At 39.4% G+C, this 23,953-nt stretch overlaps 1 protein-coding gene across 2 annotated transcripts in view; it reads left to right on the top strand.

The window, feature by feature from the left end:
- Nucleotides 1-23,953, top strand: part of LOC127797078 (uncharacterized) — a 34,680-nt gene that overhangs the window by 8,953 nt on the left and 1,774 nt on the right. The window contains exons 4-6 of one of the 2 annotated variants that reach the window (XM_052329590.1): nucleotides 20,106-20,229; nucleotides 20,329-20,394; nucleotides 20,660-20,705. In XM_052329590.1, coding sequence (XP_052185550.1) covers nucleotides 20,106-20,229; nucleotides 20,329-20,376 — 172 coding nt within the window. In that variant the 3' untranslated portion in view covers nucleotides 20,377-20,394; nucleotides 20,660-20,705. The remainder of the gene's footprint in view (nucleotides 1-20,105; nucleotides 20,230-20,328; nucleotides 20,395-20,659; nucleotides 20,706-23,953) is intronic. The other variant, XM_052329591.1, reaches the window with a different exon arrangement.

The raw sequence follows: 23,953 nt of genomic DNA, 5'->3' as shown, positions 1-23,953 counted from the left end.
AGGGTAACTCTAAACTTACTCCTTTGAATTCTTCCTCATTTGATTTGTCTGATCTTGATGTCCCTATTACTACTAGGAAATGGGTGCGATCTTGTACCAAACACCCTATTGCCAAATACTTGTTGATGGTTTGCCCAAGTTAAGTGTGCTGGAAGCTTAGAAGAAATCAGAGGAGTCAATGATGATGATCAAGTGGCAGTTAATGGGTAGGATGTTTCTGTAAATAACTGAATATATTAGGGGTAGTTTAGGCTTTATAGAGTCAGTTATATCCCTAGGTTGGTCCGTTCCATAGTTTATAAATATGAGGGCAAGGGATCAATTGTGATCATCAATCAGAAAACATTTCATTCTCTTGTTTGAGTACAGTGATAAAGAGAGAGAGAGCTATGAGAAGAATAGTTCTTGGATTCTTTTTGAAGAGAATTGTACTCGGGTTGTATGAGAGGGCAAGTGATTCATTTTACTGATTTCTTTCATTATTAGTGGATTGTTCTCTCGGTGGAATTGTTGGATGTAGTGTCATTTCCATGGCATGAACCAGGGTAAATATTAGCGTGCAAGACTTGTTGTTTGATCTTCCTTTTCTATTTCAATTATGTCTTTCTTTTACTTTCTGATTTGTGTATGCGTTGTGGTTGATTCGGTGAGTAATTAAGTGAGTTATTGGGTGCTAACAGTGCTCCAGTTTTAACACTTGTCATACCAGAAATTCTCCAATCACCATAAATCTTTCCTTTTTAATATTTCTAACTTGCATGTTCCAAGAACTATTTAGGATGCCCTAGGTGATTTGGATTGGAAGTTAGCGGTAAAGGAGGAGATGAATGCTCTTGAAAAGAATGGGACTTGGGAGATTGTGAAGCTACCGAGAGGCAAAACCATTGCAGGTTGTAAGTGGGTTTTCATTGTAAAATGTAAGGTAGATGGGAGCATAGAAAGGTACAAGGCAAGACTTGTTGTCAAGGGGTTCACCCAAACTTGCAGGATGGACTATCAAGAGACCTTCGCTCCAGTGGCAAAGATAAACTCTATTTGAGTACTCATCTCCCTAGCAGTGAATTTCAATTGGCCTCTATACCACCTGGATGTAAAGAATGCCTTCTTGAATGGCGATATGAAGGAAGAAGTGTTCATGGACCTCACACCTGGATTTGAGGAGAACCTTGGTATCAACAAGGTGTGCAGATTAAAAAAATCCTTGTATGGTCTGAAATAGTCACCAAGAGCATGGTTTGAAAGGTTTGGGAAGGTAGTGAAGAGCTATGGTTATATTCCGAGCCAAGCTGACTACACAATGTTTTTCAAGCACTCTAGAGACGGTAAAAGGGCTTTATTGGTTGTATATGTGGATGATATAATAATGATTGGTAATGACAGGGCAAAGATTGGATAGCTTAAGAGAAAGCTAGCACATGAGTTTGAGATCAAGGATTTGGGACCCTCAAAGTACTTCATTGGGATGGAATTTGCAAGATCTAAGGAGGAAATCTTTGTCAATCAATGTAAGTATGTCTTGGATTTACTTAGTTAAATAGGAATGCTTGGGTGCAAAATAGCCGAAACTCCCATTGAACCTAACTTGAAGGTGCAACCTGCTGAAACCAAAGATGTGGTAGATAGGGAGAAATACCAAAGACTTGGGCAGACTCATCTATCTATTCCACACTCAACTTGATATAACTATTCCAGTGAGTGTAGTAAGTCAATTTATGCATTCTCTAGGTTCATAGCACTTTGAAGTTGCCTATAGAATCCTAAGGTGTCGTGTACCTAGGCGGGACCTACTGTAATAAGAAACATATGGCTGTAATAAGTTTAATTAGTGGAACATTTGAATTTGAATGCGGGAGTGGCAATCGTTTTATTGGCGCCAACTTCTCGGGGAGGATGAGTATAAAAGCTCGATCTCAATTCATTTGAGAGGCATCGAATACAATTTGAATTGCATTTTCTCTCAATTTCCCTCTATAATTCTTCCTCTCTCGTTCTCCTTCTCAATCATTCTCCCTTAATTCTCTAATTTCCCCTTCCCTCTTCTTCAATTCTCACCTAATTCTCTTCTAAATAGAGGAGAGTTATATCTGTTGGATCAATGATTTGACAAATTGGTATCAGACCAGTGCTCTTGGCCAATGATTCAAACAATTCTAAATGCAATGGTAGACGACACACGTATGAAGCAGATGGAATTGCAGTTGTAGTAGGTGATGACCACGGTGATGGAGATGCAGACTCGAGTGGGATCCATGGAGAAAGCAATTGGAGTGGCGATTGATAAGAAACTTAGGGGATGACAGATTGTTTTGGTGGTTGACTGGATGAAGGGGGTAAGTCCTATCAGCTTTGACTTCAACAAGATGGAAGTCATGTTGGAAAAAGGAAGGAGGGTCACTCTCCAAGGGAATGTGGAAACAGGGGCCTGCAGGTTGATTAAGGGGAAATAGTTGCATAAGTTGCTCAAATACAAACTCTCCCAAGTGGCTCAATTATTCTCAGTTGAGGCAGGGGAGGAGATGGAAAAGCAAGAAGAACAAGGAGGGCAGTGTATGATGGCAGCTAGCAATCAGACAACACCCCCATGTACATGAAATGATTTCCCTAGATACACTATTGATTGAATTTCAGGCCTTATTTGCAGAACCTAGGGACCTTCCTCCTAAAAGGCCATTTGACCATTCCATTCCCTTACAACCCAATGCAGAACTAGTTAACATATGATCCTATAGGTACCCCCCAAAACTCAAAACCAAGATTGAAAAATTGGTGAAAGATATGCTGGACCATTCTATAATCTATCCTAATAGAAGCCCATTTACCTCCCTTGTCCTTTTAGTAAAAAAGAAGGATGGAACTTGGCATTTTTGTATTAACTACTGCCAGTTAAACAACATAATAGTTAAAGATAAATTCCCTATTCCAATTATTAAAGACCTATTGGATGAATTAAGCCATGTCTCAGTATTTTCCAAACTTGACCTAAGATTTGAATATCACCAAATCTGGATGAACTCAATTGACATTCCTAAAACCGCTTTTAGTACTCACCATGGGCATTATGAGTTTACAGTAATGCCATTTGGATCAACCAATGCACTAGCAACCTATTAGGCCCTAATGAACCACATCTTTGAGCCCTATCGTAGAAAATTTGTGTTGATATTCTTTGATGATATTTTGATCTACAACACTACCTTTTCTCAACACCTAGAACACCTTAGGACTGCATTCCAAGCCCTTAGATTCAATCGGTTGTGTATTAAAAAGTCCAAATGTGCCTTTGCTCAGAAACATGTGGAGTATTTGGGGCATGTGATTTCTAGTGCTAGAGTTAGCACGTACCCTAAGAAGATATCAGCTATGGTTGCTTGGCCTAGACCGATTAATGTCAGGTCTTTGAGAGGGTTTTTGGGGTTGATTGGCTATTACAGGTGATTCGTGAAGAACTATGGGGTGATTAACAAACTCATGATTGAATTATTAAAGAAGGATGGTTTCAGGTGGGATGAAAAAGCAGAGGCTGCATTTGGTCAGTTAAAACAGGCCATGAGTGAAGTTCCCATGTTGGGAATTCTTAATTTTAATAGGCCATTTACCTTGGAGGCAGATGCTAGTGGGACGAGAGTGGGAGCTGTTCTGACTCAAGATGGCCGACCCTTGGCTTTCATGAGTCAGGCCTTGGCTCCAAGGCACCAAGGGCTTAGCACATATGACAAGGAGCTATTGGTTGTACTCAAGGCAGTGGATAAATGGAGACACTACTTAGAAGGGGGTAGTTCACAATCAAGACCGATCATGAGAATCTCAAGTTCCTTTCACAACAAAAGTTGCACGCTAATTTGCAAAGGAAAGGTATGGCCAAATTGATGGGATTGAATTTTATAATTTAGCAGTGAACTAAAACGCGGCCTAGGCGGCCTCTGGCCGCCCCGATTGTGGCCTAATCGGCCACCTTAGGCGCCTGCCCGGCTAATTGGTACCGGGCGGCGCCTAGGCGGCCGCCTAGCCGCTTGAACGCCTGGCTGATTGTTTTTTCCCCTTCTCTCTCGCGCGCACCACCATCGACTGTCTATTGTAGAGTCGCCGTCACCGTCGCCTCTCTCGTGCTCACACGCCACCATCGTCTCTTGCAGTTGCAGAGTTGCCGTCGCCGCTTTCCATTCCTGTCAGCTTTGTCGTCGCACGCCGCCGCTTCCTCCAGTATGTATCCATCTTCCTCCACCTCCACCAGCAGCAGCAAGCAGCAACGCAAGCTTGCGTGCTTGCTGTTGCTGCAAGCATCAAGCAGCAGGTTGCTGCTTCTTGCTGCAGCGCCGAGCTTTAATATTTGCTCGTATTTGAGTCGTCTCCTTGCTGCTCCTTGTTGCTGCCTTTGTTAATATTTCAAATATTTTAATATTTACAAGCAAGTGTTGTTACATCATTTATTTTAATATTTGTTAATATATTAATAAAAAATAAAAAAACTCTGGGCGACGCCTAGGCCCCGTCTAGGCGCTAGGCGCCAGTCTGCCGCCCGCCTAGCGCCTTTTAGAACACTGTAATTTAGTATAAGAAGGGAAAAGAGCACGTAGTTGCGGATGCTTTATCAAGATGTCATAAGGAGGGAACTAGTGCTGCTGTCACATCATTGGTTTAGATTGGTACCAGGAGGTGGCAGTTGTCAGTTGTTAGCTTCCTAGGATCTGATAATGGTTCTCGATCGATAGAAAGACCGAGAGAAATGAAAGGAGATATCGAGAGAGAATTGAGAGAAGAAGAATGCATAATTAGGGGAGAGATAATAAAGAGAGAGAGATTCTAAATATTCTTATGATTTTTCATTTCCCATGGAAGGGAAATTCAACACTATATATAGCTGATTTCCTAATCTCCCATGTGCGGTAACCGCATACATGTGCATGGGAATGAATCAGCGGCTGATGCAACAACTAACTAGGTACAACCTATTACAATTAACTTACAAAATATACTGTTTTCACCCTCCTACTATTTTTAATTACAGTAAACTCCCCCTTAGTTAATACATGACAAATACACCCCCCCCCCCCAAAAAAAAAAAAAAAAATCAAAAAAATCAAAATTTTCTTGTCCTCAAGAAATGCTGAGAAGGCTCTCCATGTGAGGGAATTGGTTGAGTAAATCTGGAAGGTATTCCTAATTGTTATTGTTTGGATGAAGGCCCGACCATTGGACTAGTACTTGAGTGACCATTGGACTAGTACTTGAGTGATGGGAGCCTCGTGCTTGTCTATCACCCTTTTATCCAGAATAGCTGTAGGTTCTTTAGGCTTGTCTCCAGTATAGAGAGGAATAGGCAGAATTGTTCTCACTTGATGTGTCCCTACCAATTTCTTCAGAAGAGAAACATGCCTATAAGCCACACTTCCCATTTTGGCAATTATGAGAAATGGACCATAGAACTTTGGCATAGAACTTTGGCTGCAACTTTGAGGTAGGGTTTTGAGTTAAGGCTCTTAATTGTCTTGGATGAAGCTTCAGATATACCATCTCCCCCACTTGAAACTCCGTTTCACTCCTTTTATTTGCGAATTGCTTCATTCTGTTCTTTGAGTTATCCAACTTAGTTTTGATTATTTGTAGAGTTTGTTGCCTTTGTTGGAGGTAAGTGTCTAGAGTTGCCACTGTTGAGGAATCTCCTAATGCTAGAAGTAAGGGCGGCTTGTAGTTGTAAAGGGCTTCAAAAGGAGACCTTTTCATGGCACTATGGTGGTTGGAATTGTACCACCATTATGCTGTAGTCAACCATTTGTGCCAAGACTTAGGTTGTAAGAAACACGAACACCTCAATCAAGTACATCTCTAGACTTTGGTTAACCCTTTCTATTTGCTCGTCGGATTTAGGATGGTAGGCAGTACAATAGACATGTTGAGCTTGACTCCCAATAACCGCATTAATTCCTTTCATAGTAGGCAATAAAGATCTTGTCTCTATTTAACACTATGGCCTTAGTCACCCCATGCAATTTAACTATATGATCCATGAATACCTTGGCTATTTCCCGAGTAGTGTAAGGATGAGAAAGCCCAATGAAATTGCTGTATTTGGTGAATCTGTCTACAATTACCATAATACAATCCCTCATTTCTGATTTTGGGAGTCCTTCAATGAAATCCATGGATATGCTCTCCTAAGGTCCCCCTAGAATTTCTAATGGCTACAGTAGCACCAGATAAGCCACATTTTTTTGTCTTGCACCTCTTGCAAGTGTCACACCCCATGACAAATTCCATGATATCCTTCTTTAATCCCAGCCATTGGAAAAGTTGTCTAACTTTATCGTAAGTATTTATAATACCAGAATGTCCTCCGAGGGGTGAATTGTGCAAAGCTTCAATCTCCTTCTGTCTGAGCCTTTCATCATTCCCCAAAACCAACCTTCCTTGGTACCTTATGATACCATTGGTCAATGTATACCCCGATTTAGCGGTCAGATTGACCACTAACTGTTGCAATAGCTCCTTAGTTGTACCATCTGTTTCATAACTCGAGCTAATTTCTTGGCACCAATCCAGAATTACCATAGTTATCACAGCTGAGTTGCCCTCTTCAAAACACCGCGATAAGGCGTCTGCTGCAAGGTTTTCCTTCCCTCTCCTATAATGTATAGAGTAATCCAGTCCCATTAGCATTGTCATAGCCTTCTGTTGCAAGTGAGTATGTAACCTCTGTTGTAGCAAAAATTTCAGACTCATGGTCTATTTTAATCACAAATTTACCCCCTTCTAAATAATGCGCGATTTATCCACTGCCATCAATACAACCAAGAGTTCCTTCTAATATATACTTAACCCCATGTGTTTAGGTGCCAATACTTGGCTAAGAAAGGCCAAGGCTCTGCCCTCTTGAACCAAAACAACTCCAATTCCACTTGCACTTGCATTTGTCTCTAGTGTGAAGGGTTTGTTGAAATCCGATAGGCCTATAATTGATACCTTACTCATAGCGTCCTTAAGTTCACAAAAAGCTTGTTCTGCCCCCTGGCCCCAACGGGATCTGTCTTTCTTCAACAATTTAGTTAAGGGTCGACTGATAATGCTGTAGTTTTTGACAAACCTACGGTAGTAGCTAGTTAACCCTAAAAATCCCCTAAGTCCCCTCACATTATTAGGCTTAGGCCATTCCAACATTGTTGCCACCTTGCTAAGGTCAGTACTTACCCTTGCTTTAGATATGATGTGGCCCAAGTACTCCACTTGCTTTTGAGCAAAGACACACTTTGACTCTTAAATATACAAGTGATTGGACCTAAGGACCTCAAAAGTGGTTTTTAGGTGGTTAGTGTGTTGAGCAAAGGAGGGGCTGTAGATTAAAATATCGTCAAAGAGTACCAAAATGAATTGTTATGATTAGGAGCTCCTAGAAACCGATTCAATACTTAAGTTTGCCAATCTCTCTCACTCCTAACCTAGAAATCAAACCAACAGCAGAATATAGATAACAGGAAATGAAAACAACAAAGAAACGAAAGTAAAAGAGCAATCAAACCAAACAAGAGGCGTACAATTATCCTGGTTTGAACTACAAAATGCAATCCTACATCCAGCCTTCCTTTGAGAGACAAATCCATTAGAAATAGCTTGAAACAAGATACAAGAACCTTCATTCTCTCTCTCACACAAGTTCACTGCTCACACAAGAGAATACAAGGACAAACTTTCCCTCTAAGCCTTTCTCTCTCTCAGCAATATCACTTGCATATAGAGAAACAACACTAGAATGATTTGTTATATTCGACTTTAAGTCTCTCGCCTCCTATTTATAAACTATAGGGGCGGTAATTACAAGGCTAACTACTTAGCCTATACAAAAGACTAATATATCCCTCATAATAGAACAACTAAGTTAACTAATCTAACTTAGAATAAATTAGTCGAAAAACATCTTCACTCTAACAGGTTCTTTTTTTCAACTTCTAGAAATAATCCTCCATTCAAAAACCCAACATGAATTGTCATAGATATGGTTAAAAAATATGGTTCATCAAAGACTGGAAGGTAGCTGGGGTGTTGGTGAGGTCGAAGAGCATTACAAGGAACTCATAGCGTCCTTGATGGGTTTTGAATGCTGTTTTATGGACATCTTCAGGTTTCATCCAAATTTGATGATAACCTGATCTAAGATCTAATTTGGTAAAAACAGTGGCATGCTTAAGCTCATCAAGTAGGTCTTCTACAATGGGTATTGGGAACTTGTCCTTGATGGTTATGGAGTTTAGTTGACGATAGTCAATACAAAATCTCCATGAACCATCTTTCTTTTTGACAAGCAAAACAGGTGAAGCAAAATGATTGTTGTTGGGATGGATGAGTGATTTGTTTAGCATGTCCTTGATGAGTCTTTCAATTTCAATTTTTTGTATGGGGGGATATCGGTATGACCTTAGATTAATAGGCTCGGCATGGGGTTTCAAGTTAATAGAGTGATCAAAGGGTCTTTTGGGAATGGGGTTTTGCAAAGAGGTCCTTATATTCAATCAAAAGTAGACCAAGAGAATCAATTTCTTGTGCCTTTCTTTGGGTGTGAGGTTGGCTACTAACGACCACCTTTAACTCCCCTTCTTGTCCTGTTGTCTCCCCCGTATGTTCCACTGCCTGAATAGAGAAAAGTTGAGCCATTTTAGTGAATTTACTTTTGAACATCCGTTGCAGCCTTTTACCCAAAATCATCTTGCATACTCCCACCTCTTGATTACCCGCTAGGGTCTTCTTACTACCATCTTTCTCGAAAGTTACCGTCTTCTTATTGAAATCAAAGCTGATTGGGCTAACTCCTTTCATCCAACCCACTTCCAACACCACGTTGCAGCCCCCCAACTTGAGCAGCCTCAAATCAGTTGAAAAATTTTCCCTATTTATCTCCCAACATAAACCTTTACATGACGATTGGCTCATCACCTTGTGGCCATTAGCAACTGATACTGATAAGGGGTGGGAAGGAGTGACTTCACACCCCAACCTTCTTACCATAGCTTTATCCAAGGAGCTGTGGGTACTCCCACTATCTATGAGTACCATGATTGGATAATTGTTTACCCTTCCTTCCACCTTGATAACCTTGCTATTGTTCACCCCTTTCAAGGCATGTAATGAAATCTCCCCTTGGTCTTCCCTCTCAATCTTCGATAATTCCTCTCCTTCCTCAATGTCATCATCTTCTCCTTCTAACAGTAGCAACTGTCTTTTACACTTATGGCCTATGAAATACTTGTCTCCACATTTGTAGCATAGGCCAGCTAATTGCCTTTGCTCTATCAGTTTACTTCCAATGGTAGGGGTAGGGTTGGTGGGAGGTAAGGCTAAAACACCCTTACTATGGGATCCCACTTCCCTTGCTGCTATTCTACTTCCAGCCTGCCACCCTCTTGCAATTACTCCCCTTGCATGATTCCTCAGTTTTTTAATCAGTGCCTCAATAATCATCTCTTGTAGCCTTGCACTTTTTGCAGCCTGCTTCACCGTTTGGGGCTTTATCATCTTCACCATGGGCTTCACTTCATCCCCCTGGCTGCTAATAAAGCTTGAAACAAAATATTCCTCGAATAAATGGGGGTTGTGCACCATTATCAAGGATCTTAGCTCCTCAAACTTGAGTTGGTAAGCTTGTAGTGTCCCTTCTTGTTTGAGTTTATTAAACTCCTCAATTATATCCCTCATACTCCAATCCCCAAACCTTACACAGAGATGATCAACAAACACAATCCATGGGCTCCCCTCCTTCACTACAATCCACCCTTGATACCTAGCATCTCCCATATCATTCAGATAAGCAGAAGCTAGGGTGATCTTCTGCTATTCTAGAATTTGATATAGGGAGAATACTCTTTCACATCTCCTCGTCCACCACCTCGGATTCTCACCTTCAAACAATGGAATCTCAAGTTTTGGCACAAGATAGCTCGGTTGGTTGCGGTTAACCAGAGCTCATGGCCTCTTTTCTCTTGTATTTTCCCCCATTGTTTCTGTATCGAACTCGAACTCCGACATTCCCATTGGCCGATGCTCCATTCCCACTTTGGGAAAAATGGGCTCTGTCCTTTCCCCAGGAGGAAAATTGGGTGAGAGTCTCACCGGATGCTAATTGGCGAACATTTGTGCAATCTGTTGCATCTGCTCCATCATTTGTCCTCGAAGCAGAGTACTCTGCTCACGGCTCTCCACCTTCCAGCGTTCCATTGCTTGATCAATCTGGGAATCGATTGATTCGATTCCAGCTCCAATAGAAGATTCAAGTGTTCCCATCTGAGTTTGCATTTCCGCCATTGCTGTGGTTACTTGCTATAGCTAGGATTCCATTTGTCTCATCCTTGTTTTGTCAGCCATGGTTATGAATTTTGGTAACAATCGACGCCCAAGAGCGTTGCTCTAATACCAGAATTGTTAGCTCCCCAAGATCTAATAATGGTTCTCGATCGATAGAAAGATTGAGAGAGAAAGGGACGGAGATGTCGGGAGAGAATTGGGAGAAGAAGAATACAAAATTAAGGAAGAGAGAATATAGAGAGGAAGATTCTGAATATTCTTTTGATTTTTCATATCTTGTGGATGGGAAATTCAACACTATATATAGCTGATCTCCTAACCTCCTATGTGTGGTAACCGCATACATGTGCATAGGAATGTACCAGCGGCTGATGCAACAACTAACTAGGTACAACCCGTTACATCCAACTTACAAAATATACTATTTTCACCCTCTCACTATTTTTAATTATAGTAAACTCCCCCTTACAAGTTAATACATGACAACAAGAAGTTATGACAAGGGAATGTGGACGAGAGAGCTAATGGAACAATTGAGCATTGACAACAATAGCCAACAAGGATATACTACATACAATGGATTGATCAGATATCGAGGGAGGTTGGTGATCGAGGATTGTGAGGGCTTGAAGAATAGAATTCTCTAGACCATGCATGACTCCCCTCTTTGGGGGGGGGGGGGGGCACTCTGGGATTCAAAACATCTATCGAAAGGTTAAGCAAGTGTTCTACTGGCCAAGCCTAAAAAAACTAGTAATGGAGTTTGTTTTGAAGTGTGACACATGCAAGAGGTACAAGCATGAGTCAGTGGCAAGACCAGGGTGCTCCAATCCCTTGGCGTTCTTGATCAGGCTTGGACCAATATTACCATGGATTTTATAGAAGGCTTACCTAGGTCAAAAGGGAAGGATTGTGTCGTAGTGGTGGTAGATCGGTTAACTAAATACAACCATTTCCTCAGCTTATCCCACCCATTCACAGCACAAGAAGTGGCTTGGCTCTTCTTGGATAGTGTGGTTAAGCTGCATGGAATCTCCCAAACAATTGTTTCTGATAGGGACAATGTGTTCACTAGCCTGTTTTGACAAGAGCTACTAAAATCCCTAGGCTCTAAGCTTCACGTGTCCACTGCCCATCACCTGGAGACAGATGGCCAATCCGAGAGAGTTAATCAGTACCTTGAAACCTATTTGAGGTGCTTTTGTTTTATGCAGCCTAAGGGATGACACAAATGGATGTCCTTGGCATAGTGGTGGTATAATTCCTGCCACCATCGCTCTATCAATCTGACACCATTTGAAGCCTTGTATGGTTACAGGCCTAACTTGCCCCCATCCATTGGGGGGCCAACTATTGTTGCTGCCTTGGATGCCTATTTATAGCATAGGCAAAACACTTTACAGACCCTGAAGACAGAATTGGCTAAGGCCTAAAGCTAGATGAAGCAATTGGCAAATAAGAAAAGGAGCGAAAGGGTGTTTGAGGAAGGGGAAGAAGTATACCTCAAGCTCAGTCAACCTCATCCGAGGTCCCTCTCTAATTAACCTGTTTCTAAACTGAGCTCCAAATTCTATGGCCTTTATTCTATCATCACAAGGGTAGGGCAAGTAGCTTATAGGTTGCAGCTACCTGAGGGAACACATATTCATCCTGTGTTCCTCCTCAAGAAGTCAGGGGGAAACCAGGTGGTCAGTCAAGCACTTCCACCTCATTTTAGTGAAGAAGAGCCAGCAGCCACACCGGTAGCCATCTTGGACAAAGGGGTGACCTTCCAACAAGGAGCTTGACTAACCCAAGTACTAATGCAATGGTCTTCACTGTACCCCGACAATAACACTTGGGAGTACCCGTGTGAGCTTCTCCAGTAGTTTCCCAGTGCGGCCAGCTTACTTAACATTCTTAGGGACAAGAATTAGCTTAAGGAGGGGGAATTGTTGTGTACTTAGGTGGGAACTACTGTAATAAACATATGGTTGTAATAAGTGTAATTAGTGGAACATTTGAATTTGAATGCAGGAGTGGCAACCGTTTTATTGGCGCCAACTTCCCAGGGAGGACGAGTATAAAAGCTCGATCCCAATTCATTTGAGAGGCATCGAATACAATTTGAATTGCCTTTTCTCTCAATTTCCCTCTATAATTCTCCCTCAATTCTTTAATTTTCCCTTCCCTCTTCTTCAATTCCCGCCTAATTCTTTTCTAAATAGAGGAGAGTTATCTCTGTCGGATCAAGGATTCGACATAAGGTACCTAAAGGGAACACTTGGAAAAGGTTTGCTCTTCAAAAAATGAGGACACCTTCGCATAGAGGCTTATGCCGTTGCAGATTGGGCAGACAGTGTTACAGATAGAAGATCTACATCAGGCTATTACACCTTCGTGGGAGGTAATATTGTTACTTGGAGGAGCAAGAAGCAGAATGTGGTGGCCAGAAATAGTGTTGAATCTGAATTTTGTTTAGTAGCCTACAAGATTTGTGAGGTTATGTGGATAAAGAGGTTACTAGAGGACTTAAGGTTTTCACTTTCTTACCAACAAAGGTCTACTGTGACAATAAAGCTGCGATTTCCTTTACTCACAATCTGGTCCTCTATGATAGAATGAAGCGTATAAAGGTGGATAAGCACTTCATCAAGAAGAAACTTAACAATGGGATAATCTGTATGCCTTATATTCCAATAATTGATCAAGTTGCTGATATTCTCACAAAGAGATTACATGAGAGTTAGTTTGAAAATCTAGTGAGCAAGTTTGCCATGGAAGATATCTTTAAGCCAGCTGGGGGAGTGTAGAAACGGAAAGGAGCTAATTGTCTCTCGGTTAGTGGGAATGATCTCCAATTTTTTTATTGATACCCAAATCACTTCCTTGATTGATAGAGTATATTGTAGGAATATTATGTATATTCTTCTTTCCTAATTTTTTCTTTCCTATTATGTTGCATTCTTTCTCTATAAGAAAGAGAGGAATCATTGTATTTTAATTCACTGTGAAATAGGGAATTTCTTCTCCATTCCCTATTAGCTTATAAAATTAAATGTAAATATTTGGGTTAATTTTTTTAGGTATATTGTGCATGTACATGTTAAGGTAGGGCATTAACAAATAGAGAACATAGTTGAGGTGTGAAATAAAAGTTCCATGCTGCTTGAAAATAATTAACACAAGTAGATTTATCAAACACCATTTTCTATTTTTGTTTCTAAATTTTTGGCAATGATAGCAAAAAATTATGGATCACATCCCTTTTGGTTAAGACAAGTAGATTTATAATTAGTTATTATATGGTAAACTTTTTGGTTAACTTGATTTTTATATAATTTCCTCAATTTTGAGCATTTCTTCTATTATTGTAAGTGGGCATTAAAATGCTATTCCTCCACTCATCCGACATCATTTTTTATTTATGGATCACATTCAATAATTTGTTAACCAAAAAAATTCCCTATTCTCCCATGCATTTCCAATACTTGCATCAGTATATTATCTAGTCTAATTGCTTTATGTCATGCTCCTAGGGTTGGGCTAGGGTTTGAATAGGAATTTGGAAGAAATCGAGGGGGAATTAGACTGAAGAGAGGGAAATATTGTAAAAATTGGTGGAGAATAGTAGACATAAGAGAAAAAGAGAGAGATATCATAAAGAAACGAGAGAGAGATCAGAACAATTGAGAGGGAAAATAGAATTCAATTCATTCATCCATCATACATTCTCTATCTACCATAGCCTATTTATAGGTTGTCTAACTGAAAGGTACAACAGGTAAAGCAACAAAGTACAACACCTAACAATTACATGTAATTTACTATTACTATTATGCCCTTGGGATTGTGACAATTCCCCCCTCCTTGAGAGAGGTCCTGCTCTTCGTCTAATCCTTGTCTTCACTATCTAATTTATCCTTCTTTCTTTCTCCTTCTAGGTCGCTTCCTCTTCATGTTTATGTTCCTTCTTTTTTCTCTTTCTTGCAAATGTAAAATGCAGTCCTCAAAGATAACCATGATAAAGTTTTCTTCTTCTTCAAATTATCGTAAGTGCTAATAATTTCTTGGACCTTCATACAGAAATTACGCCTTTCCTCAACCTTTAACCTCTTTCTTTGGTCCTGCTTCATGCAGTCATATCTAGATTTGGACCTCCTATAATAATTTTCTAGAATGCAGAGGTCCAAACCTCCTAATGTTAAGACTGCATAAGCCTTATGATCAGTTTCCCTGGGGCCAATGTGAGATTGTGCAGGTCCGAATTGGTTGATCAAATTTCTTTAACTGCATGTGGACCGTTACAAACTTGATCCATCCTAGGGTAGGTGTCAGGCATACCCCTCATCAGCTGCATGAAAGCTATCTTCACCGCAATCCTCCTTTTCCAATGCTACTTCACCAGCTTCCTGCAAACATGTGATCGTCACTGATCTCCTTGCTTAAGCTCTCTTTCTCGCCGGGGTATTGAGTTACAACTCACAGGTCTACTTTCGATTGTTCCTTAGATTCTTGCACTTTGTGATTGGTAGCCATAGAAATACCTTCGTTCTATTGGCTGCTCTTAAGATAACCTTTAGGGGGCAGCCCATGCTTTCTGTAAATGGCTTCCAGTGCCAATTCTTGCAGCCTCGCCTTCTCCGCGACATGTTGTATAGTGACAGGATGCATCATCTTCATTGTAGGCCGCAGCGCATTGTCAATTCCACTAATGAAATTTGATACAAAATAAGACTCGGGTCAAGTTTGGATGGGAATTGATCCCAAGTGTTTTCTATTTCTCAAACTTGACCAGGTACTCCATAACTGAGCTCTCTTGTTTCCGCTTGTTGAGCTCCTCTTTGTAACTCTCATCTCTGGCCGGATCCTTCTTCTTAGAAAATATTATCAAAAAATCATCAAACTTACTCGATAGACCTTTCAATTTGCTGTCAACTACGTCCGTAGTGCTGCCAATTCTGTCCAAAGTATTCTCAATTCCTGTATCCATCTTCTCAGTTCAAATCCTTGCAAATTCTCCTCTGTAACAGTTTCTTGATCAGCTTCTAAGGATCTCCTCGGAAACTTGAATTTGGTCTGGTAAACCTAGTCTGCCTCCTTAGCGACTTCAAGTTCAGCTAACCTAATTCCGCCTTAATCGCTGCTTCAAAGAAATCGATCTGATCTGGTACTGCGATCAGAGATGCTTGAGTTTATCACCGCTTCCAGATTGCTGCTGGGATCAGGATTGGTTGCTCTAGATTCCTTGTTGAGGAACGTCACCTTCCTTCGTGCTTGAACCTGCTAATTGAATTCGCTGAGAATCAACCTTTTGCTTCGCCCTCAGAAGTTGACTCTAGACTCTGCCTTCAAATTCAAGCTGAGAATTAATCGAAGGAACTCGCCTGGCCTGCTTCACCTTCAAAAGTCAAAGAAGAATTGATAGAGTTGCAACCGAGAATCGACCTGTAGGTATCGCCTGTTGGATTAGTTGCTCTGGATCTGCTTCGGCTTCAGCTTCAACTTCGGACTGCTTGACTTTTCAACCTTTCATGACTTAATTGGCTTCGTTCAGCCACTTGATAATTGCTTGAATTCAGCGCCTCTGATTCGAAACCGTTTTCTAAAATTCGCCTTCTTGAATTGCAGCAACTGAGGAACACTGGTCCAGATCAACAGCTGGAATTCGCCTTCAAAAATCCAAACCAAACTGCTACTAGTTTGACAGAATCACAGTCGAGGATAGCTTTACTCTGATACCAAATGTCACGCTCCTAGGGTCGGGCTAGGGTTTGAATAGGAATTTGGAAGAAATCGAGGGGGAATTAGATTAAAGAGAGAAGTACAACAAGAATTGGGGGAGAATAACAGACAAAACAGAGAAAGAGAGAGAGATCAGATCAATTGAGAGAGAAAACAGAATTCAATTCATTCATCCATCATACATTATCTACCTATCTTAGCCTATTTATAGGTTGTCTAACTAAAAGGTACAACAAGTGAAGCAGCAAAGTACAACACCTAACAATTACATGTAATCTACTATTACTAATATGCCCTTGGGGTCATGACACTTTACTATTCTTTCTTTTTCAATGCTTTCTTTATTTGACGTATACATTTATAGAACATGTAATTTCTTTATCCTTTAGAATTACTAAGGGGTTGTTTAGTTGTAGAAAATAGTTCTGATTTTCCAGAAAATTACTTCATAGAAAATGCAAAATTAGAGAACTTGTCTGATTATAAAATTTTTCTAATCAGAAAATGAAGATTTAGAAAACACGGTGCTCCAAAATTGAACTGAACTTGGAAAAATCCTAAAATATGCTTCCCAAAATTTCCTTACTGATTTGGAGATTTGAAAAATGCAGTTCTCTACAATTTTTCCCCAAATCATCTTCATCTCCTTCTCTAATACACTTTGCCCAAATTCCCCACATCTATCTTCTTTGCACATATGTTTGAATTTTCTGAACTGGAAATTAATTTTATGCACTACTAACTTTTGAGCATTTCCCAAATTTTCTATGGAAAATGAAAACTAGAGATTTTGTAGAAAATTGGAGATAGAAAACTGAAAAACATTCTTCGCAACTAAACATCCCCGAAGATGTTTCTCTACTTCCATTTCTCCTTGATTGCTCCCTCATTTACTAATACTTTTTGGTTTTCATCTTTATGCATTTCATTTGGCTCAAATCTCTTATTTTTCATTCTCTTGCTTTAGCTAGTTTATATATATATATATATATATCTTGATTTAGCGTTTATATATCAACTCGCTGAAATAATTTTCATAAGCTTTTAACTTTGTTTCACTAATGGCCTTTTTTGCTTCTTTTTGGCCAAACTATACCTCTTTAGTGTTTTTTTTTTTTTTTTCTGCTATGACATTTATGTAAAGCCTTGTAGTAAGCTCTCTTAGTTTTGATTTTCTCTTCTACCTCATCATTCCACCACCAAGACTCTCTTTGATTTGGGAATTCTCCCATTAATTATCAGATAACCATTTTTCCCATATTTTGAATAGTATTAGGCTATTAGCCATTTCACTCCACATTTAGTTAGCCTCTCCTTTTATGATCAAATCTCTTTGACCACACACTTCTTCCTTGAAAATGATTTATTTTTCACCTTTTAAACCCCAGCATCTAATTATTGAGCCTTTTTTTTTTCCTCATTTATTTCTTCCATTTTTTTTTTTTTTTTGATATGGACATCAAGATTCTAAAGTCTATGTTGAGTAGTCAAGCATTCTTCCAGTAACCGTACAATCCTTATGATATAGTCAGTTCGCTTGTCTCGTGAAAAAGTAGTCCATTTGGCTGGTTGTAAATCTATTTTTATATGTGATTTAAGTGTTCCATCTTGTTTTCTAAACCTAATCCTGGGTATGATGAGCTCATATTTAAGCTATTTTAAGTGTTCAACCGGTCTAAATCATCCCAAAATTTTGCCTTCATCTCCTCTCCTATCCCAACTTGCATATATTATAACAATATTCATAGTTACTTCTCCCAGAACAACTTTAACTACAATAATCTTAGCACCTATTCTCTTCACATCCACTATCACATCTTTTAAAGTCTTATCCATAATAATTCCCACTCCATTTTTTGCCCAGCCCTTCCTTGATTTTCAAAGTTTATATCTAGGTTTTGACAATATTTTAGTCTTATCTCCAATCCATCTTGTCTCTTGGATGTGCATAATATTAATTTTTCTTTTAATCACCACATCTACCACTCACATAAAATTTCCTGTCAAAGTCCTAATATTCTGTTACCCAATCCTTAATCTATGATATTGGACTAGCTTCTTTATTCACATCTATCAATGAAAATGCGAGAAACTTGCAAATTTGACACTTCATCCAAGTGCCGATGCAGAGATTCTAGCTCATTGGTGACATGTGGACTGTAGTGCATCACTATGATAGGTTACTCCCCACAATAATTTTTCATTGTCTAGGATCATGTTTGCTTTGTTTGATCCGGCAACTTTTATGCTGGCCGTTGGCTACCCAACGCAACCCTCATTCTCTGTCTAGGATTGGGACTGGCATTAGATGAGATTCCACAGGCAGAATTTAATTGAAAGTAGAAATTGAACTGGAATTTGAAAATAAACACATGTAAACTAACAACAAAATAAATAGGCGAGAGCGTTAGCTAGGCACAATGGTAAGTGAAGCAAGTGGTTGAACTTCAACATCTACTTCATCAAATTTTACATGGCTTAAATAATTATTTCTGATTATATTTTTAGTTTTGCATGATGGTAATTAAGTATGTGAGCTCCATGACTGCTTTTGTCGCTATGCTTAAACTGCTTTTATGTCATCAAAATTTACTTAGCTCTTCTTGAGAGGTCATTTTCCCACCTGTTCTTTCTTCAGTATAAATATCTTTCCTCTTCTTTACTCAATTTGGGGCCTTCCATTTTCTCGAGCTTAATTACATGTATGGTTTTGGCTATGTCCTGTTCTTTGGTACATGGGTACATATGACCTGACTTCTCACCCCCAAAAGAATTATTATTTCCCATTTGGGGCATAAATCATTGTTCATTCACCCATTTCAATGCACACTAGTATGGAAAATCTCAATTGGCTTCTGGATGTTTGTTCTTGCATATTCCAAAATGGAAAAAAAGATGGTAACAAAATTGTACATCACTCAGATGTATGCATTGCGATAACATCAACAATCACGGGTCTTTATCTCACTAGTTGGAGTCAGCTACATGAATAGGACTTTGGCCATCTCTTTCCATGGCCATATCCTTTATGAGGCCATTAATCTAGTCTTTAAATATTGAAACAACTTGGTGTGAAACTCTGTATAAGCTCTAGTGCTATTCAGATCTACTGATACATGAAATGAAATATTGTTGAAGTTTGCCTAGAGTTTTGATGTGGTAGAAGATCAGTAATGTTGAAGTCTATCGGCTGGAAGTTTTAGATCAATTAGGGCTTTTAAATATAAGTGTAATTACTTTGTAATTTTGAGGGCCTAATTGTATTTTCCCATAGTAGTTAGTTATTTTGGGAATCTCGCCGTTTTCTATTTATAGGAGGGCGAGGTAGGCAGTCGGTTTACTGATAGGAGAGAGCTTCTGTTTTGTCTATGTTCGAGTGAGGAGTTCCGTTCTTGAGAAAGAGAGAGGCAGTTCAGTCTTGTTCATTTCTTGGGAGAATGTGTACTTGTACTCGGGGAGATAGATGAGTGTTTAGAAGCTTGGTGTACTGATCTTTGTCATCCTAATAAAGGCTGTTTGAGTGGGTGTTGATTGCTGGATGTAGGTTTGCCTAAAGGCATTCCGAACCAGGGTATATCTTGTCTCTTCTGGTTTTGTTTTTATCTTTTCTAATTCTGTTTCATTGCTGGTTTGTGTGGTTTTCTGTTTTCTGCGAGTTTCATTGAAATCGCAAAGGGAGTTCTCTTTGGTTGGCTTCGGTTTAACAGTCCTATATATCAACAAATATCATGGGCAACAAAATAAGGTTGAAGTTCTTTAAATTTTGTAGTTCAAAGTGAGCCTATCCTTTCATCTTTTGTTTGTGAGCTTGGTTGGGTGTTTCTTCTGACATCTGCTTCAAACACGACTTGTTTTTGAGTGATCAGTCTCTGTTTAAGGACTTTGCACATGCATTTTAGAGTCCATTCCCCAACTTAGACTGACTTGAGTACTGGAAAATTGCTTGCTTGCTGTAAACTGCATTAAAGTCTGTGACCTGGAAGTTTCCATAGCAATATATTTTGTAATTTCTAGATCCAGTTTGTTAGTGTGCAGATAATTATGATCTCCACTGATTTAATAATTTTCTTCAATTGGTTTCATTGGCTTGTAATCAGCCTTCCTGTTCGTTGGGACAAGACTGTCATAGTTGTGATGAATGAAGTGCGTGTTAGTAGCCCATATCTCCCTGAATCTGTTACTGGAGGAACTCCTGCTGCCAATGATCGAGTGAGGAAAGTGGTAAGGCAATCTTGATAAATTGAAGAATATAATTGTGATGAAAGTTTGATAACATTTTTACCTTTTCATTTGTCTATTTTCCATCCCTGCTATATTTAGCTTGAGCTTGAAAGGAAGAGGTTGCAAGCTCGAGGTAGCAGTCAGTGATGGTTGCACCTTTGTGCGGTAAGTTTGCTGTCGAAAGCTGCTAGGTACTACAAATGATGGGTGTGTTGATTTCACCCAATATCATCCCAAATGATGGGTGTGTTGATTTCGCCCAATATCATCCCAAATGATGGCTGTGTTGATTTCACCAAATATCATCCCAAAAAACATATATTATACTTGTGCAAAATTTTGTCATTATGAAAAGAATTTTTATTTTCCCTATATCTCATTCCTTGTTTACCAACTCCAGCTGATATTTTATTCATTTTTCTGTACCAAGGGTAAGCTGGTGGGGCAGCTGTCTGGTTTTACATCATAAACTTCAGGTAATTTTTACCTTAGTATGATTTTTCATGTCAATCACGATGAAATAAATTGCCTAATCAGAGGGAATGGGCATGTGAAACCATGACAACAAAAATTTTTATGGTTGCCCATCTGCAAGTAACAAAAAATGAATCCACTTGGACATAAAGGCCAATGATCATATATAGTCTAAACATATGAGGTTGCCACTTGTAAACTCTGAAGGATGTTATATTGGATGGTAGAAATTGAACATGGGATATGAATCTTCTATTCAAATGGAGAAGTAATTCTTTCCATATCCTTGTGGCAGGTGCAATAGTTAATATCAACCCATCACTGAAATCAAATTACCAGAGAAAGTGCTTTTGTTTGAACAGAGAATTTTCATTCCAAGATACAGCCATTAATGAATTTTGTTGATACGGATAAGAATTAACTAACATGAAGCTAATGCTTCAGGAAAGGCGAATAGGGGTAGATTGAAGTTGTTGTATCTCATGTGATGATCAAATGGGAAGGTGCAGATATTGTGTGATGTTCAAATGAAAAGTGAATCAAGATTTGTTTGAGAGCCAACTAAACCAAAAAAATCCATTATTAATTTTTTTTTTTTTGGTGGGGGGTGTGGCTGTCTTGGCTATAGTTTGGCAAGCCAAAATCTATCATAGAGAATGGGTAAATTTAAAAAAAGCTCAATTCTATGACCTAATGTTACATTACTAGTGCATTGGAGGGTTATGTTACTTGGTGTCAAGTTTTGGGTGAGGCCCATGGTATTACAAGCAATGTCAGAGCCAACCCAGACTTGTCATTGTATGGTATGGTCACAATAGCGAGTTTGAGGCTTGTGTCAAATTATTTCTTTCTTCTTCTTCTTCTTCTTTCTAAGTGAGTCAAAATCATTTCGTTGACTTCTGAGGATTTTAAGGACTAAATAGGGGAGAGTGTCTTAATCCTATCTGATCAAATTTGAACACAAAGCTGGACAAAGAAATTCAAACATTGAAGGCTAAAAATTTGTAAAATTAGCAGCTGCAACCAACAAGGACTTGAACTATTGAACTAATAAATTCAAATGTCAAAGGCCACAATTGTAAAATCAGCAACTCAATCAGTAAAGGCTTGAACCATGAGCTGTTGCATCTAATAAAGTTATATGGCACAAACACCAATTTATATTGGTGTCAGTACCCAGGCGTATAGAAGTAATAGATAATAGATGTATTCCTTTGTTTGTATTTGCTATTAGTTTGGATTGAACCAGCTGTACTTAGAAGTAGTCGCAATTGTACCTAGAAGGCAGCAGCTTTCAGTTATAATTGGTTTGAATATTTGGCAGCCCTATTGGCGCCAAATCACTGCTATTTGGATCAGTATTTAAGACTGATCCAGCATAATTCATGGGCATCAATCGATACATTTGAATATTTTTGATGTCTCTCCTTCAAATTCTCTCTCTCTCTCGATCTTATTCTCCCTCATTTCCTGTTCTTCTGATTCTCCCTATTCTTTTGCTAAATTCCCCCCTCATTCTTCCAATTTCCAATCCAAACCCTAGGTACACGACAATTGGAAACTCCCAAATAGCATATAATTTATTTTGGAATTTTATTCAAAACTCCCTAAAATCTCTAGTACAACAACGTATACTTGATTGCATACTTGATCACAAATTAGCTAATATGCAAATTAGTTTGATTAAGGAAAACCTGGTTTCCAATATTGAATAAATTAAACATATAGAAACCCAGTTGCATTGACCATAGTCAAATATGGGTCCTCTATGGAAATTAAATCCATTCCAATTAACCTAAACCTAGAAATTCTAAAATCTAAGCTATGCTGAAGGAAAATAAGTTGGCTCCTTCTCTTTGAAGCCTAATATTAGGTTACCCATTTTGAAAGAAAAAACTGATTGTTCTTGAATGCTGACCGTCCCACATTGGCAATGCTTTGGGGAGGTTCATCACATATGCCAATAAACCCTTTTTGTACCTCCAATCTAGCTCTTGGTATCAACTTTTACATATTATAGCACAAATCTTCGTGTTGTTCAAGCTCTAATATCATGTGTTAGGGGCAAACTTGTACGGCTGTTCAAACCCATTTTCACCCAACAAGCCCTCTTGATTTGCTTTGGAAACACACCCATGCAATGAACAAGTTCTTGACTCAAGTTACTTAACTGAGCCTATTTAAAACGAGTTTCTATATTGCCGTTGTCTAGGATGTTCAGGTGGCACTTAGTTGTGCACACTTGTTTTAGCTGATCCAAAGTAGTGTAGCACATTCATTCTCATCTTGCCCAAGGGTTTAAACTTGAAACCATGTGAATGACAAATACCAATGATAGTCAGCAGGCATTATGTCCCCCACAAACAATGTGCCACGAGCTACCCACAAGCTCCAAGGGTATGAGCACGTACGGTTTATCGTGCATGTGGCATCCCTGGCGTAAGTACTTCAACAACAATGCACAATTGCAGGGCACCCAACAAGCCAGGTGAGTTGCACTTATACAAACAGCCTTGCAAGGCACAACACCTTTCCATGAATATGATTGATGTACCAATTTATTTGCTCATGTATCCAAGCTTAAATATATGGCATTTGAATTCCACAAACCCACTTGCTATCAAGGCCCACTCATGTTAGCCAATAGTTGCTCAAAAAAGGCTAACTGTAGCACATGCACATGTCCTTTTTGTGGTGCACAACATGCAAGGTAGCACTTCAAAAGCCTTTTTTGTTTTTGTCATATGTTTTATTGATGGAACACTCAAGGCCTAGTGTTAACTTACACGGAAACCTTTGCCTATGTGGCATGCCCAATGCTAGCTCCCCGGCCATCCTTGATATCACCCTCGTAGTAAGGTCCACAAGTCACTATCACCAAGGAGAGTCCACTTAATACTACCCACACTATGTGCCACAGGGTGGGGCGGGGTGCTAGAGCCTACACTTGGAAGATCCTTACCCTTGTAGTATCATTTTGAGCTGTCTTTTATGTGACAACTTAAAACGCTGAATTGCTCGAGGAATCATCATGGCTCCATAAATTTCACTTGAGCTCTGAATTTTATTCCATTAGTTGTGTTGGACTCCTTGTGGCAGTTTTGGGAAAAATGCTTGACCACCTGGAGTATGCAATCCTGATGTATGCAATTGAGCTTACGACATGCATGGCGTGCTTGCCTATGAGGCACAAACATGGATGCGAATATGAACATGGAGACACGACATGTTTCAAAAAAGTAGGATACGA

The sequence above is a fragment of the Diospyros lotus genome, chromosome 3 (genome assembly GCF_014633365.1).
Source record: "Diospyros lotus cultivar Yz01 chromosome 3, ASM1463336v1, whole genome shotgun sequence".
Classification (NCBI taxonomy): Eukaryota; Viridiplantae; Streptophyta; class Magnoliopsida; order Ericales; family Ebenaceae; genus Diospyros; species Diospyros lotus.
This window is presented reverse-complemented; position numbering and strand designations above follow the sequence as displayed.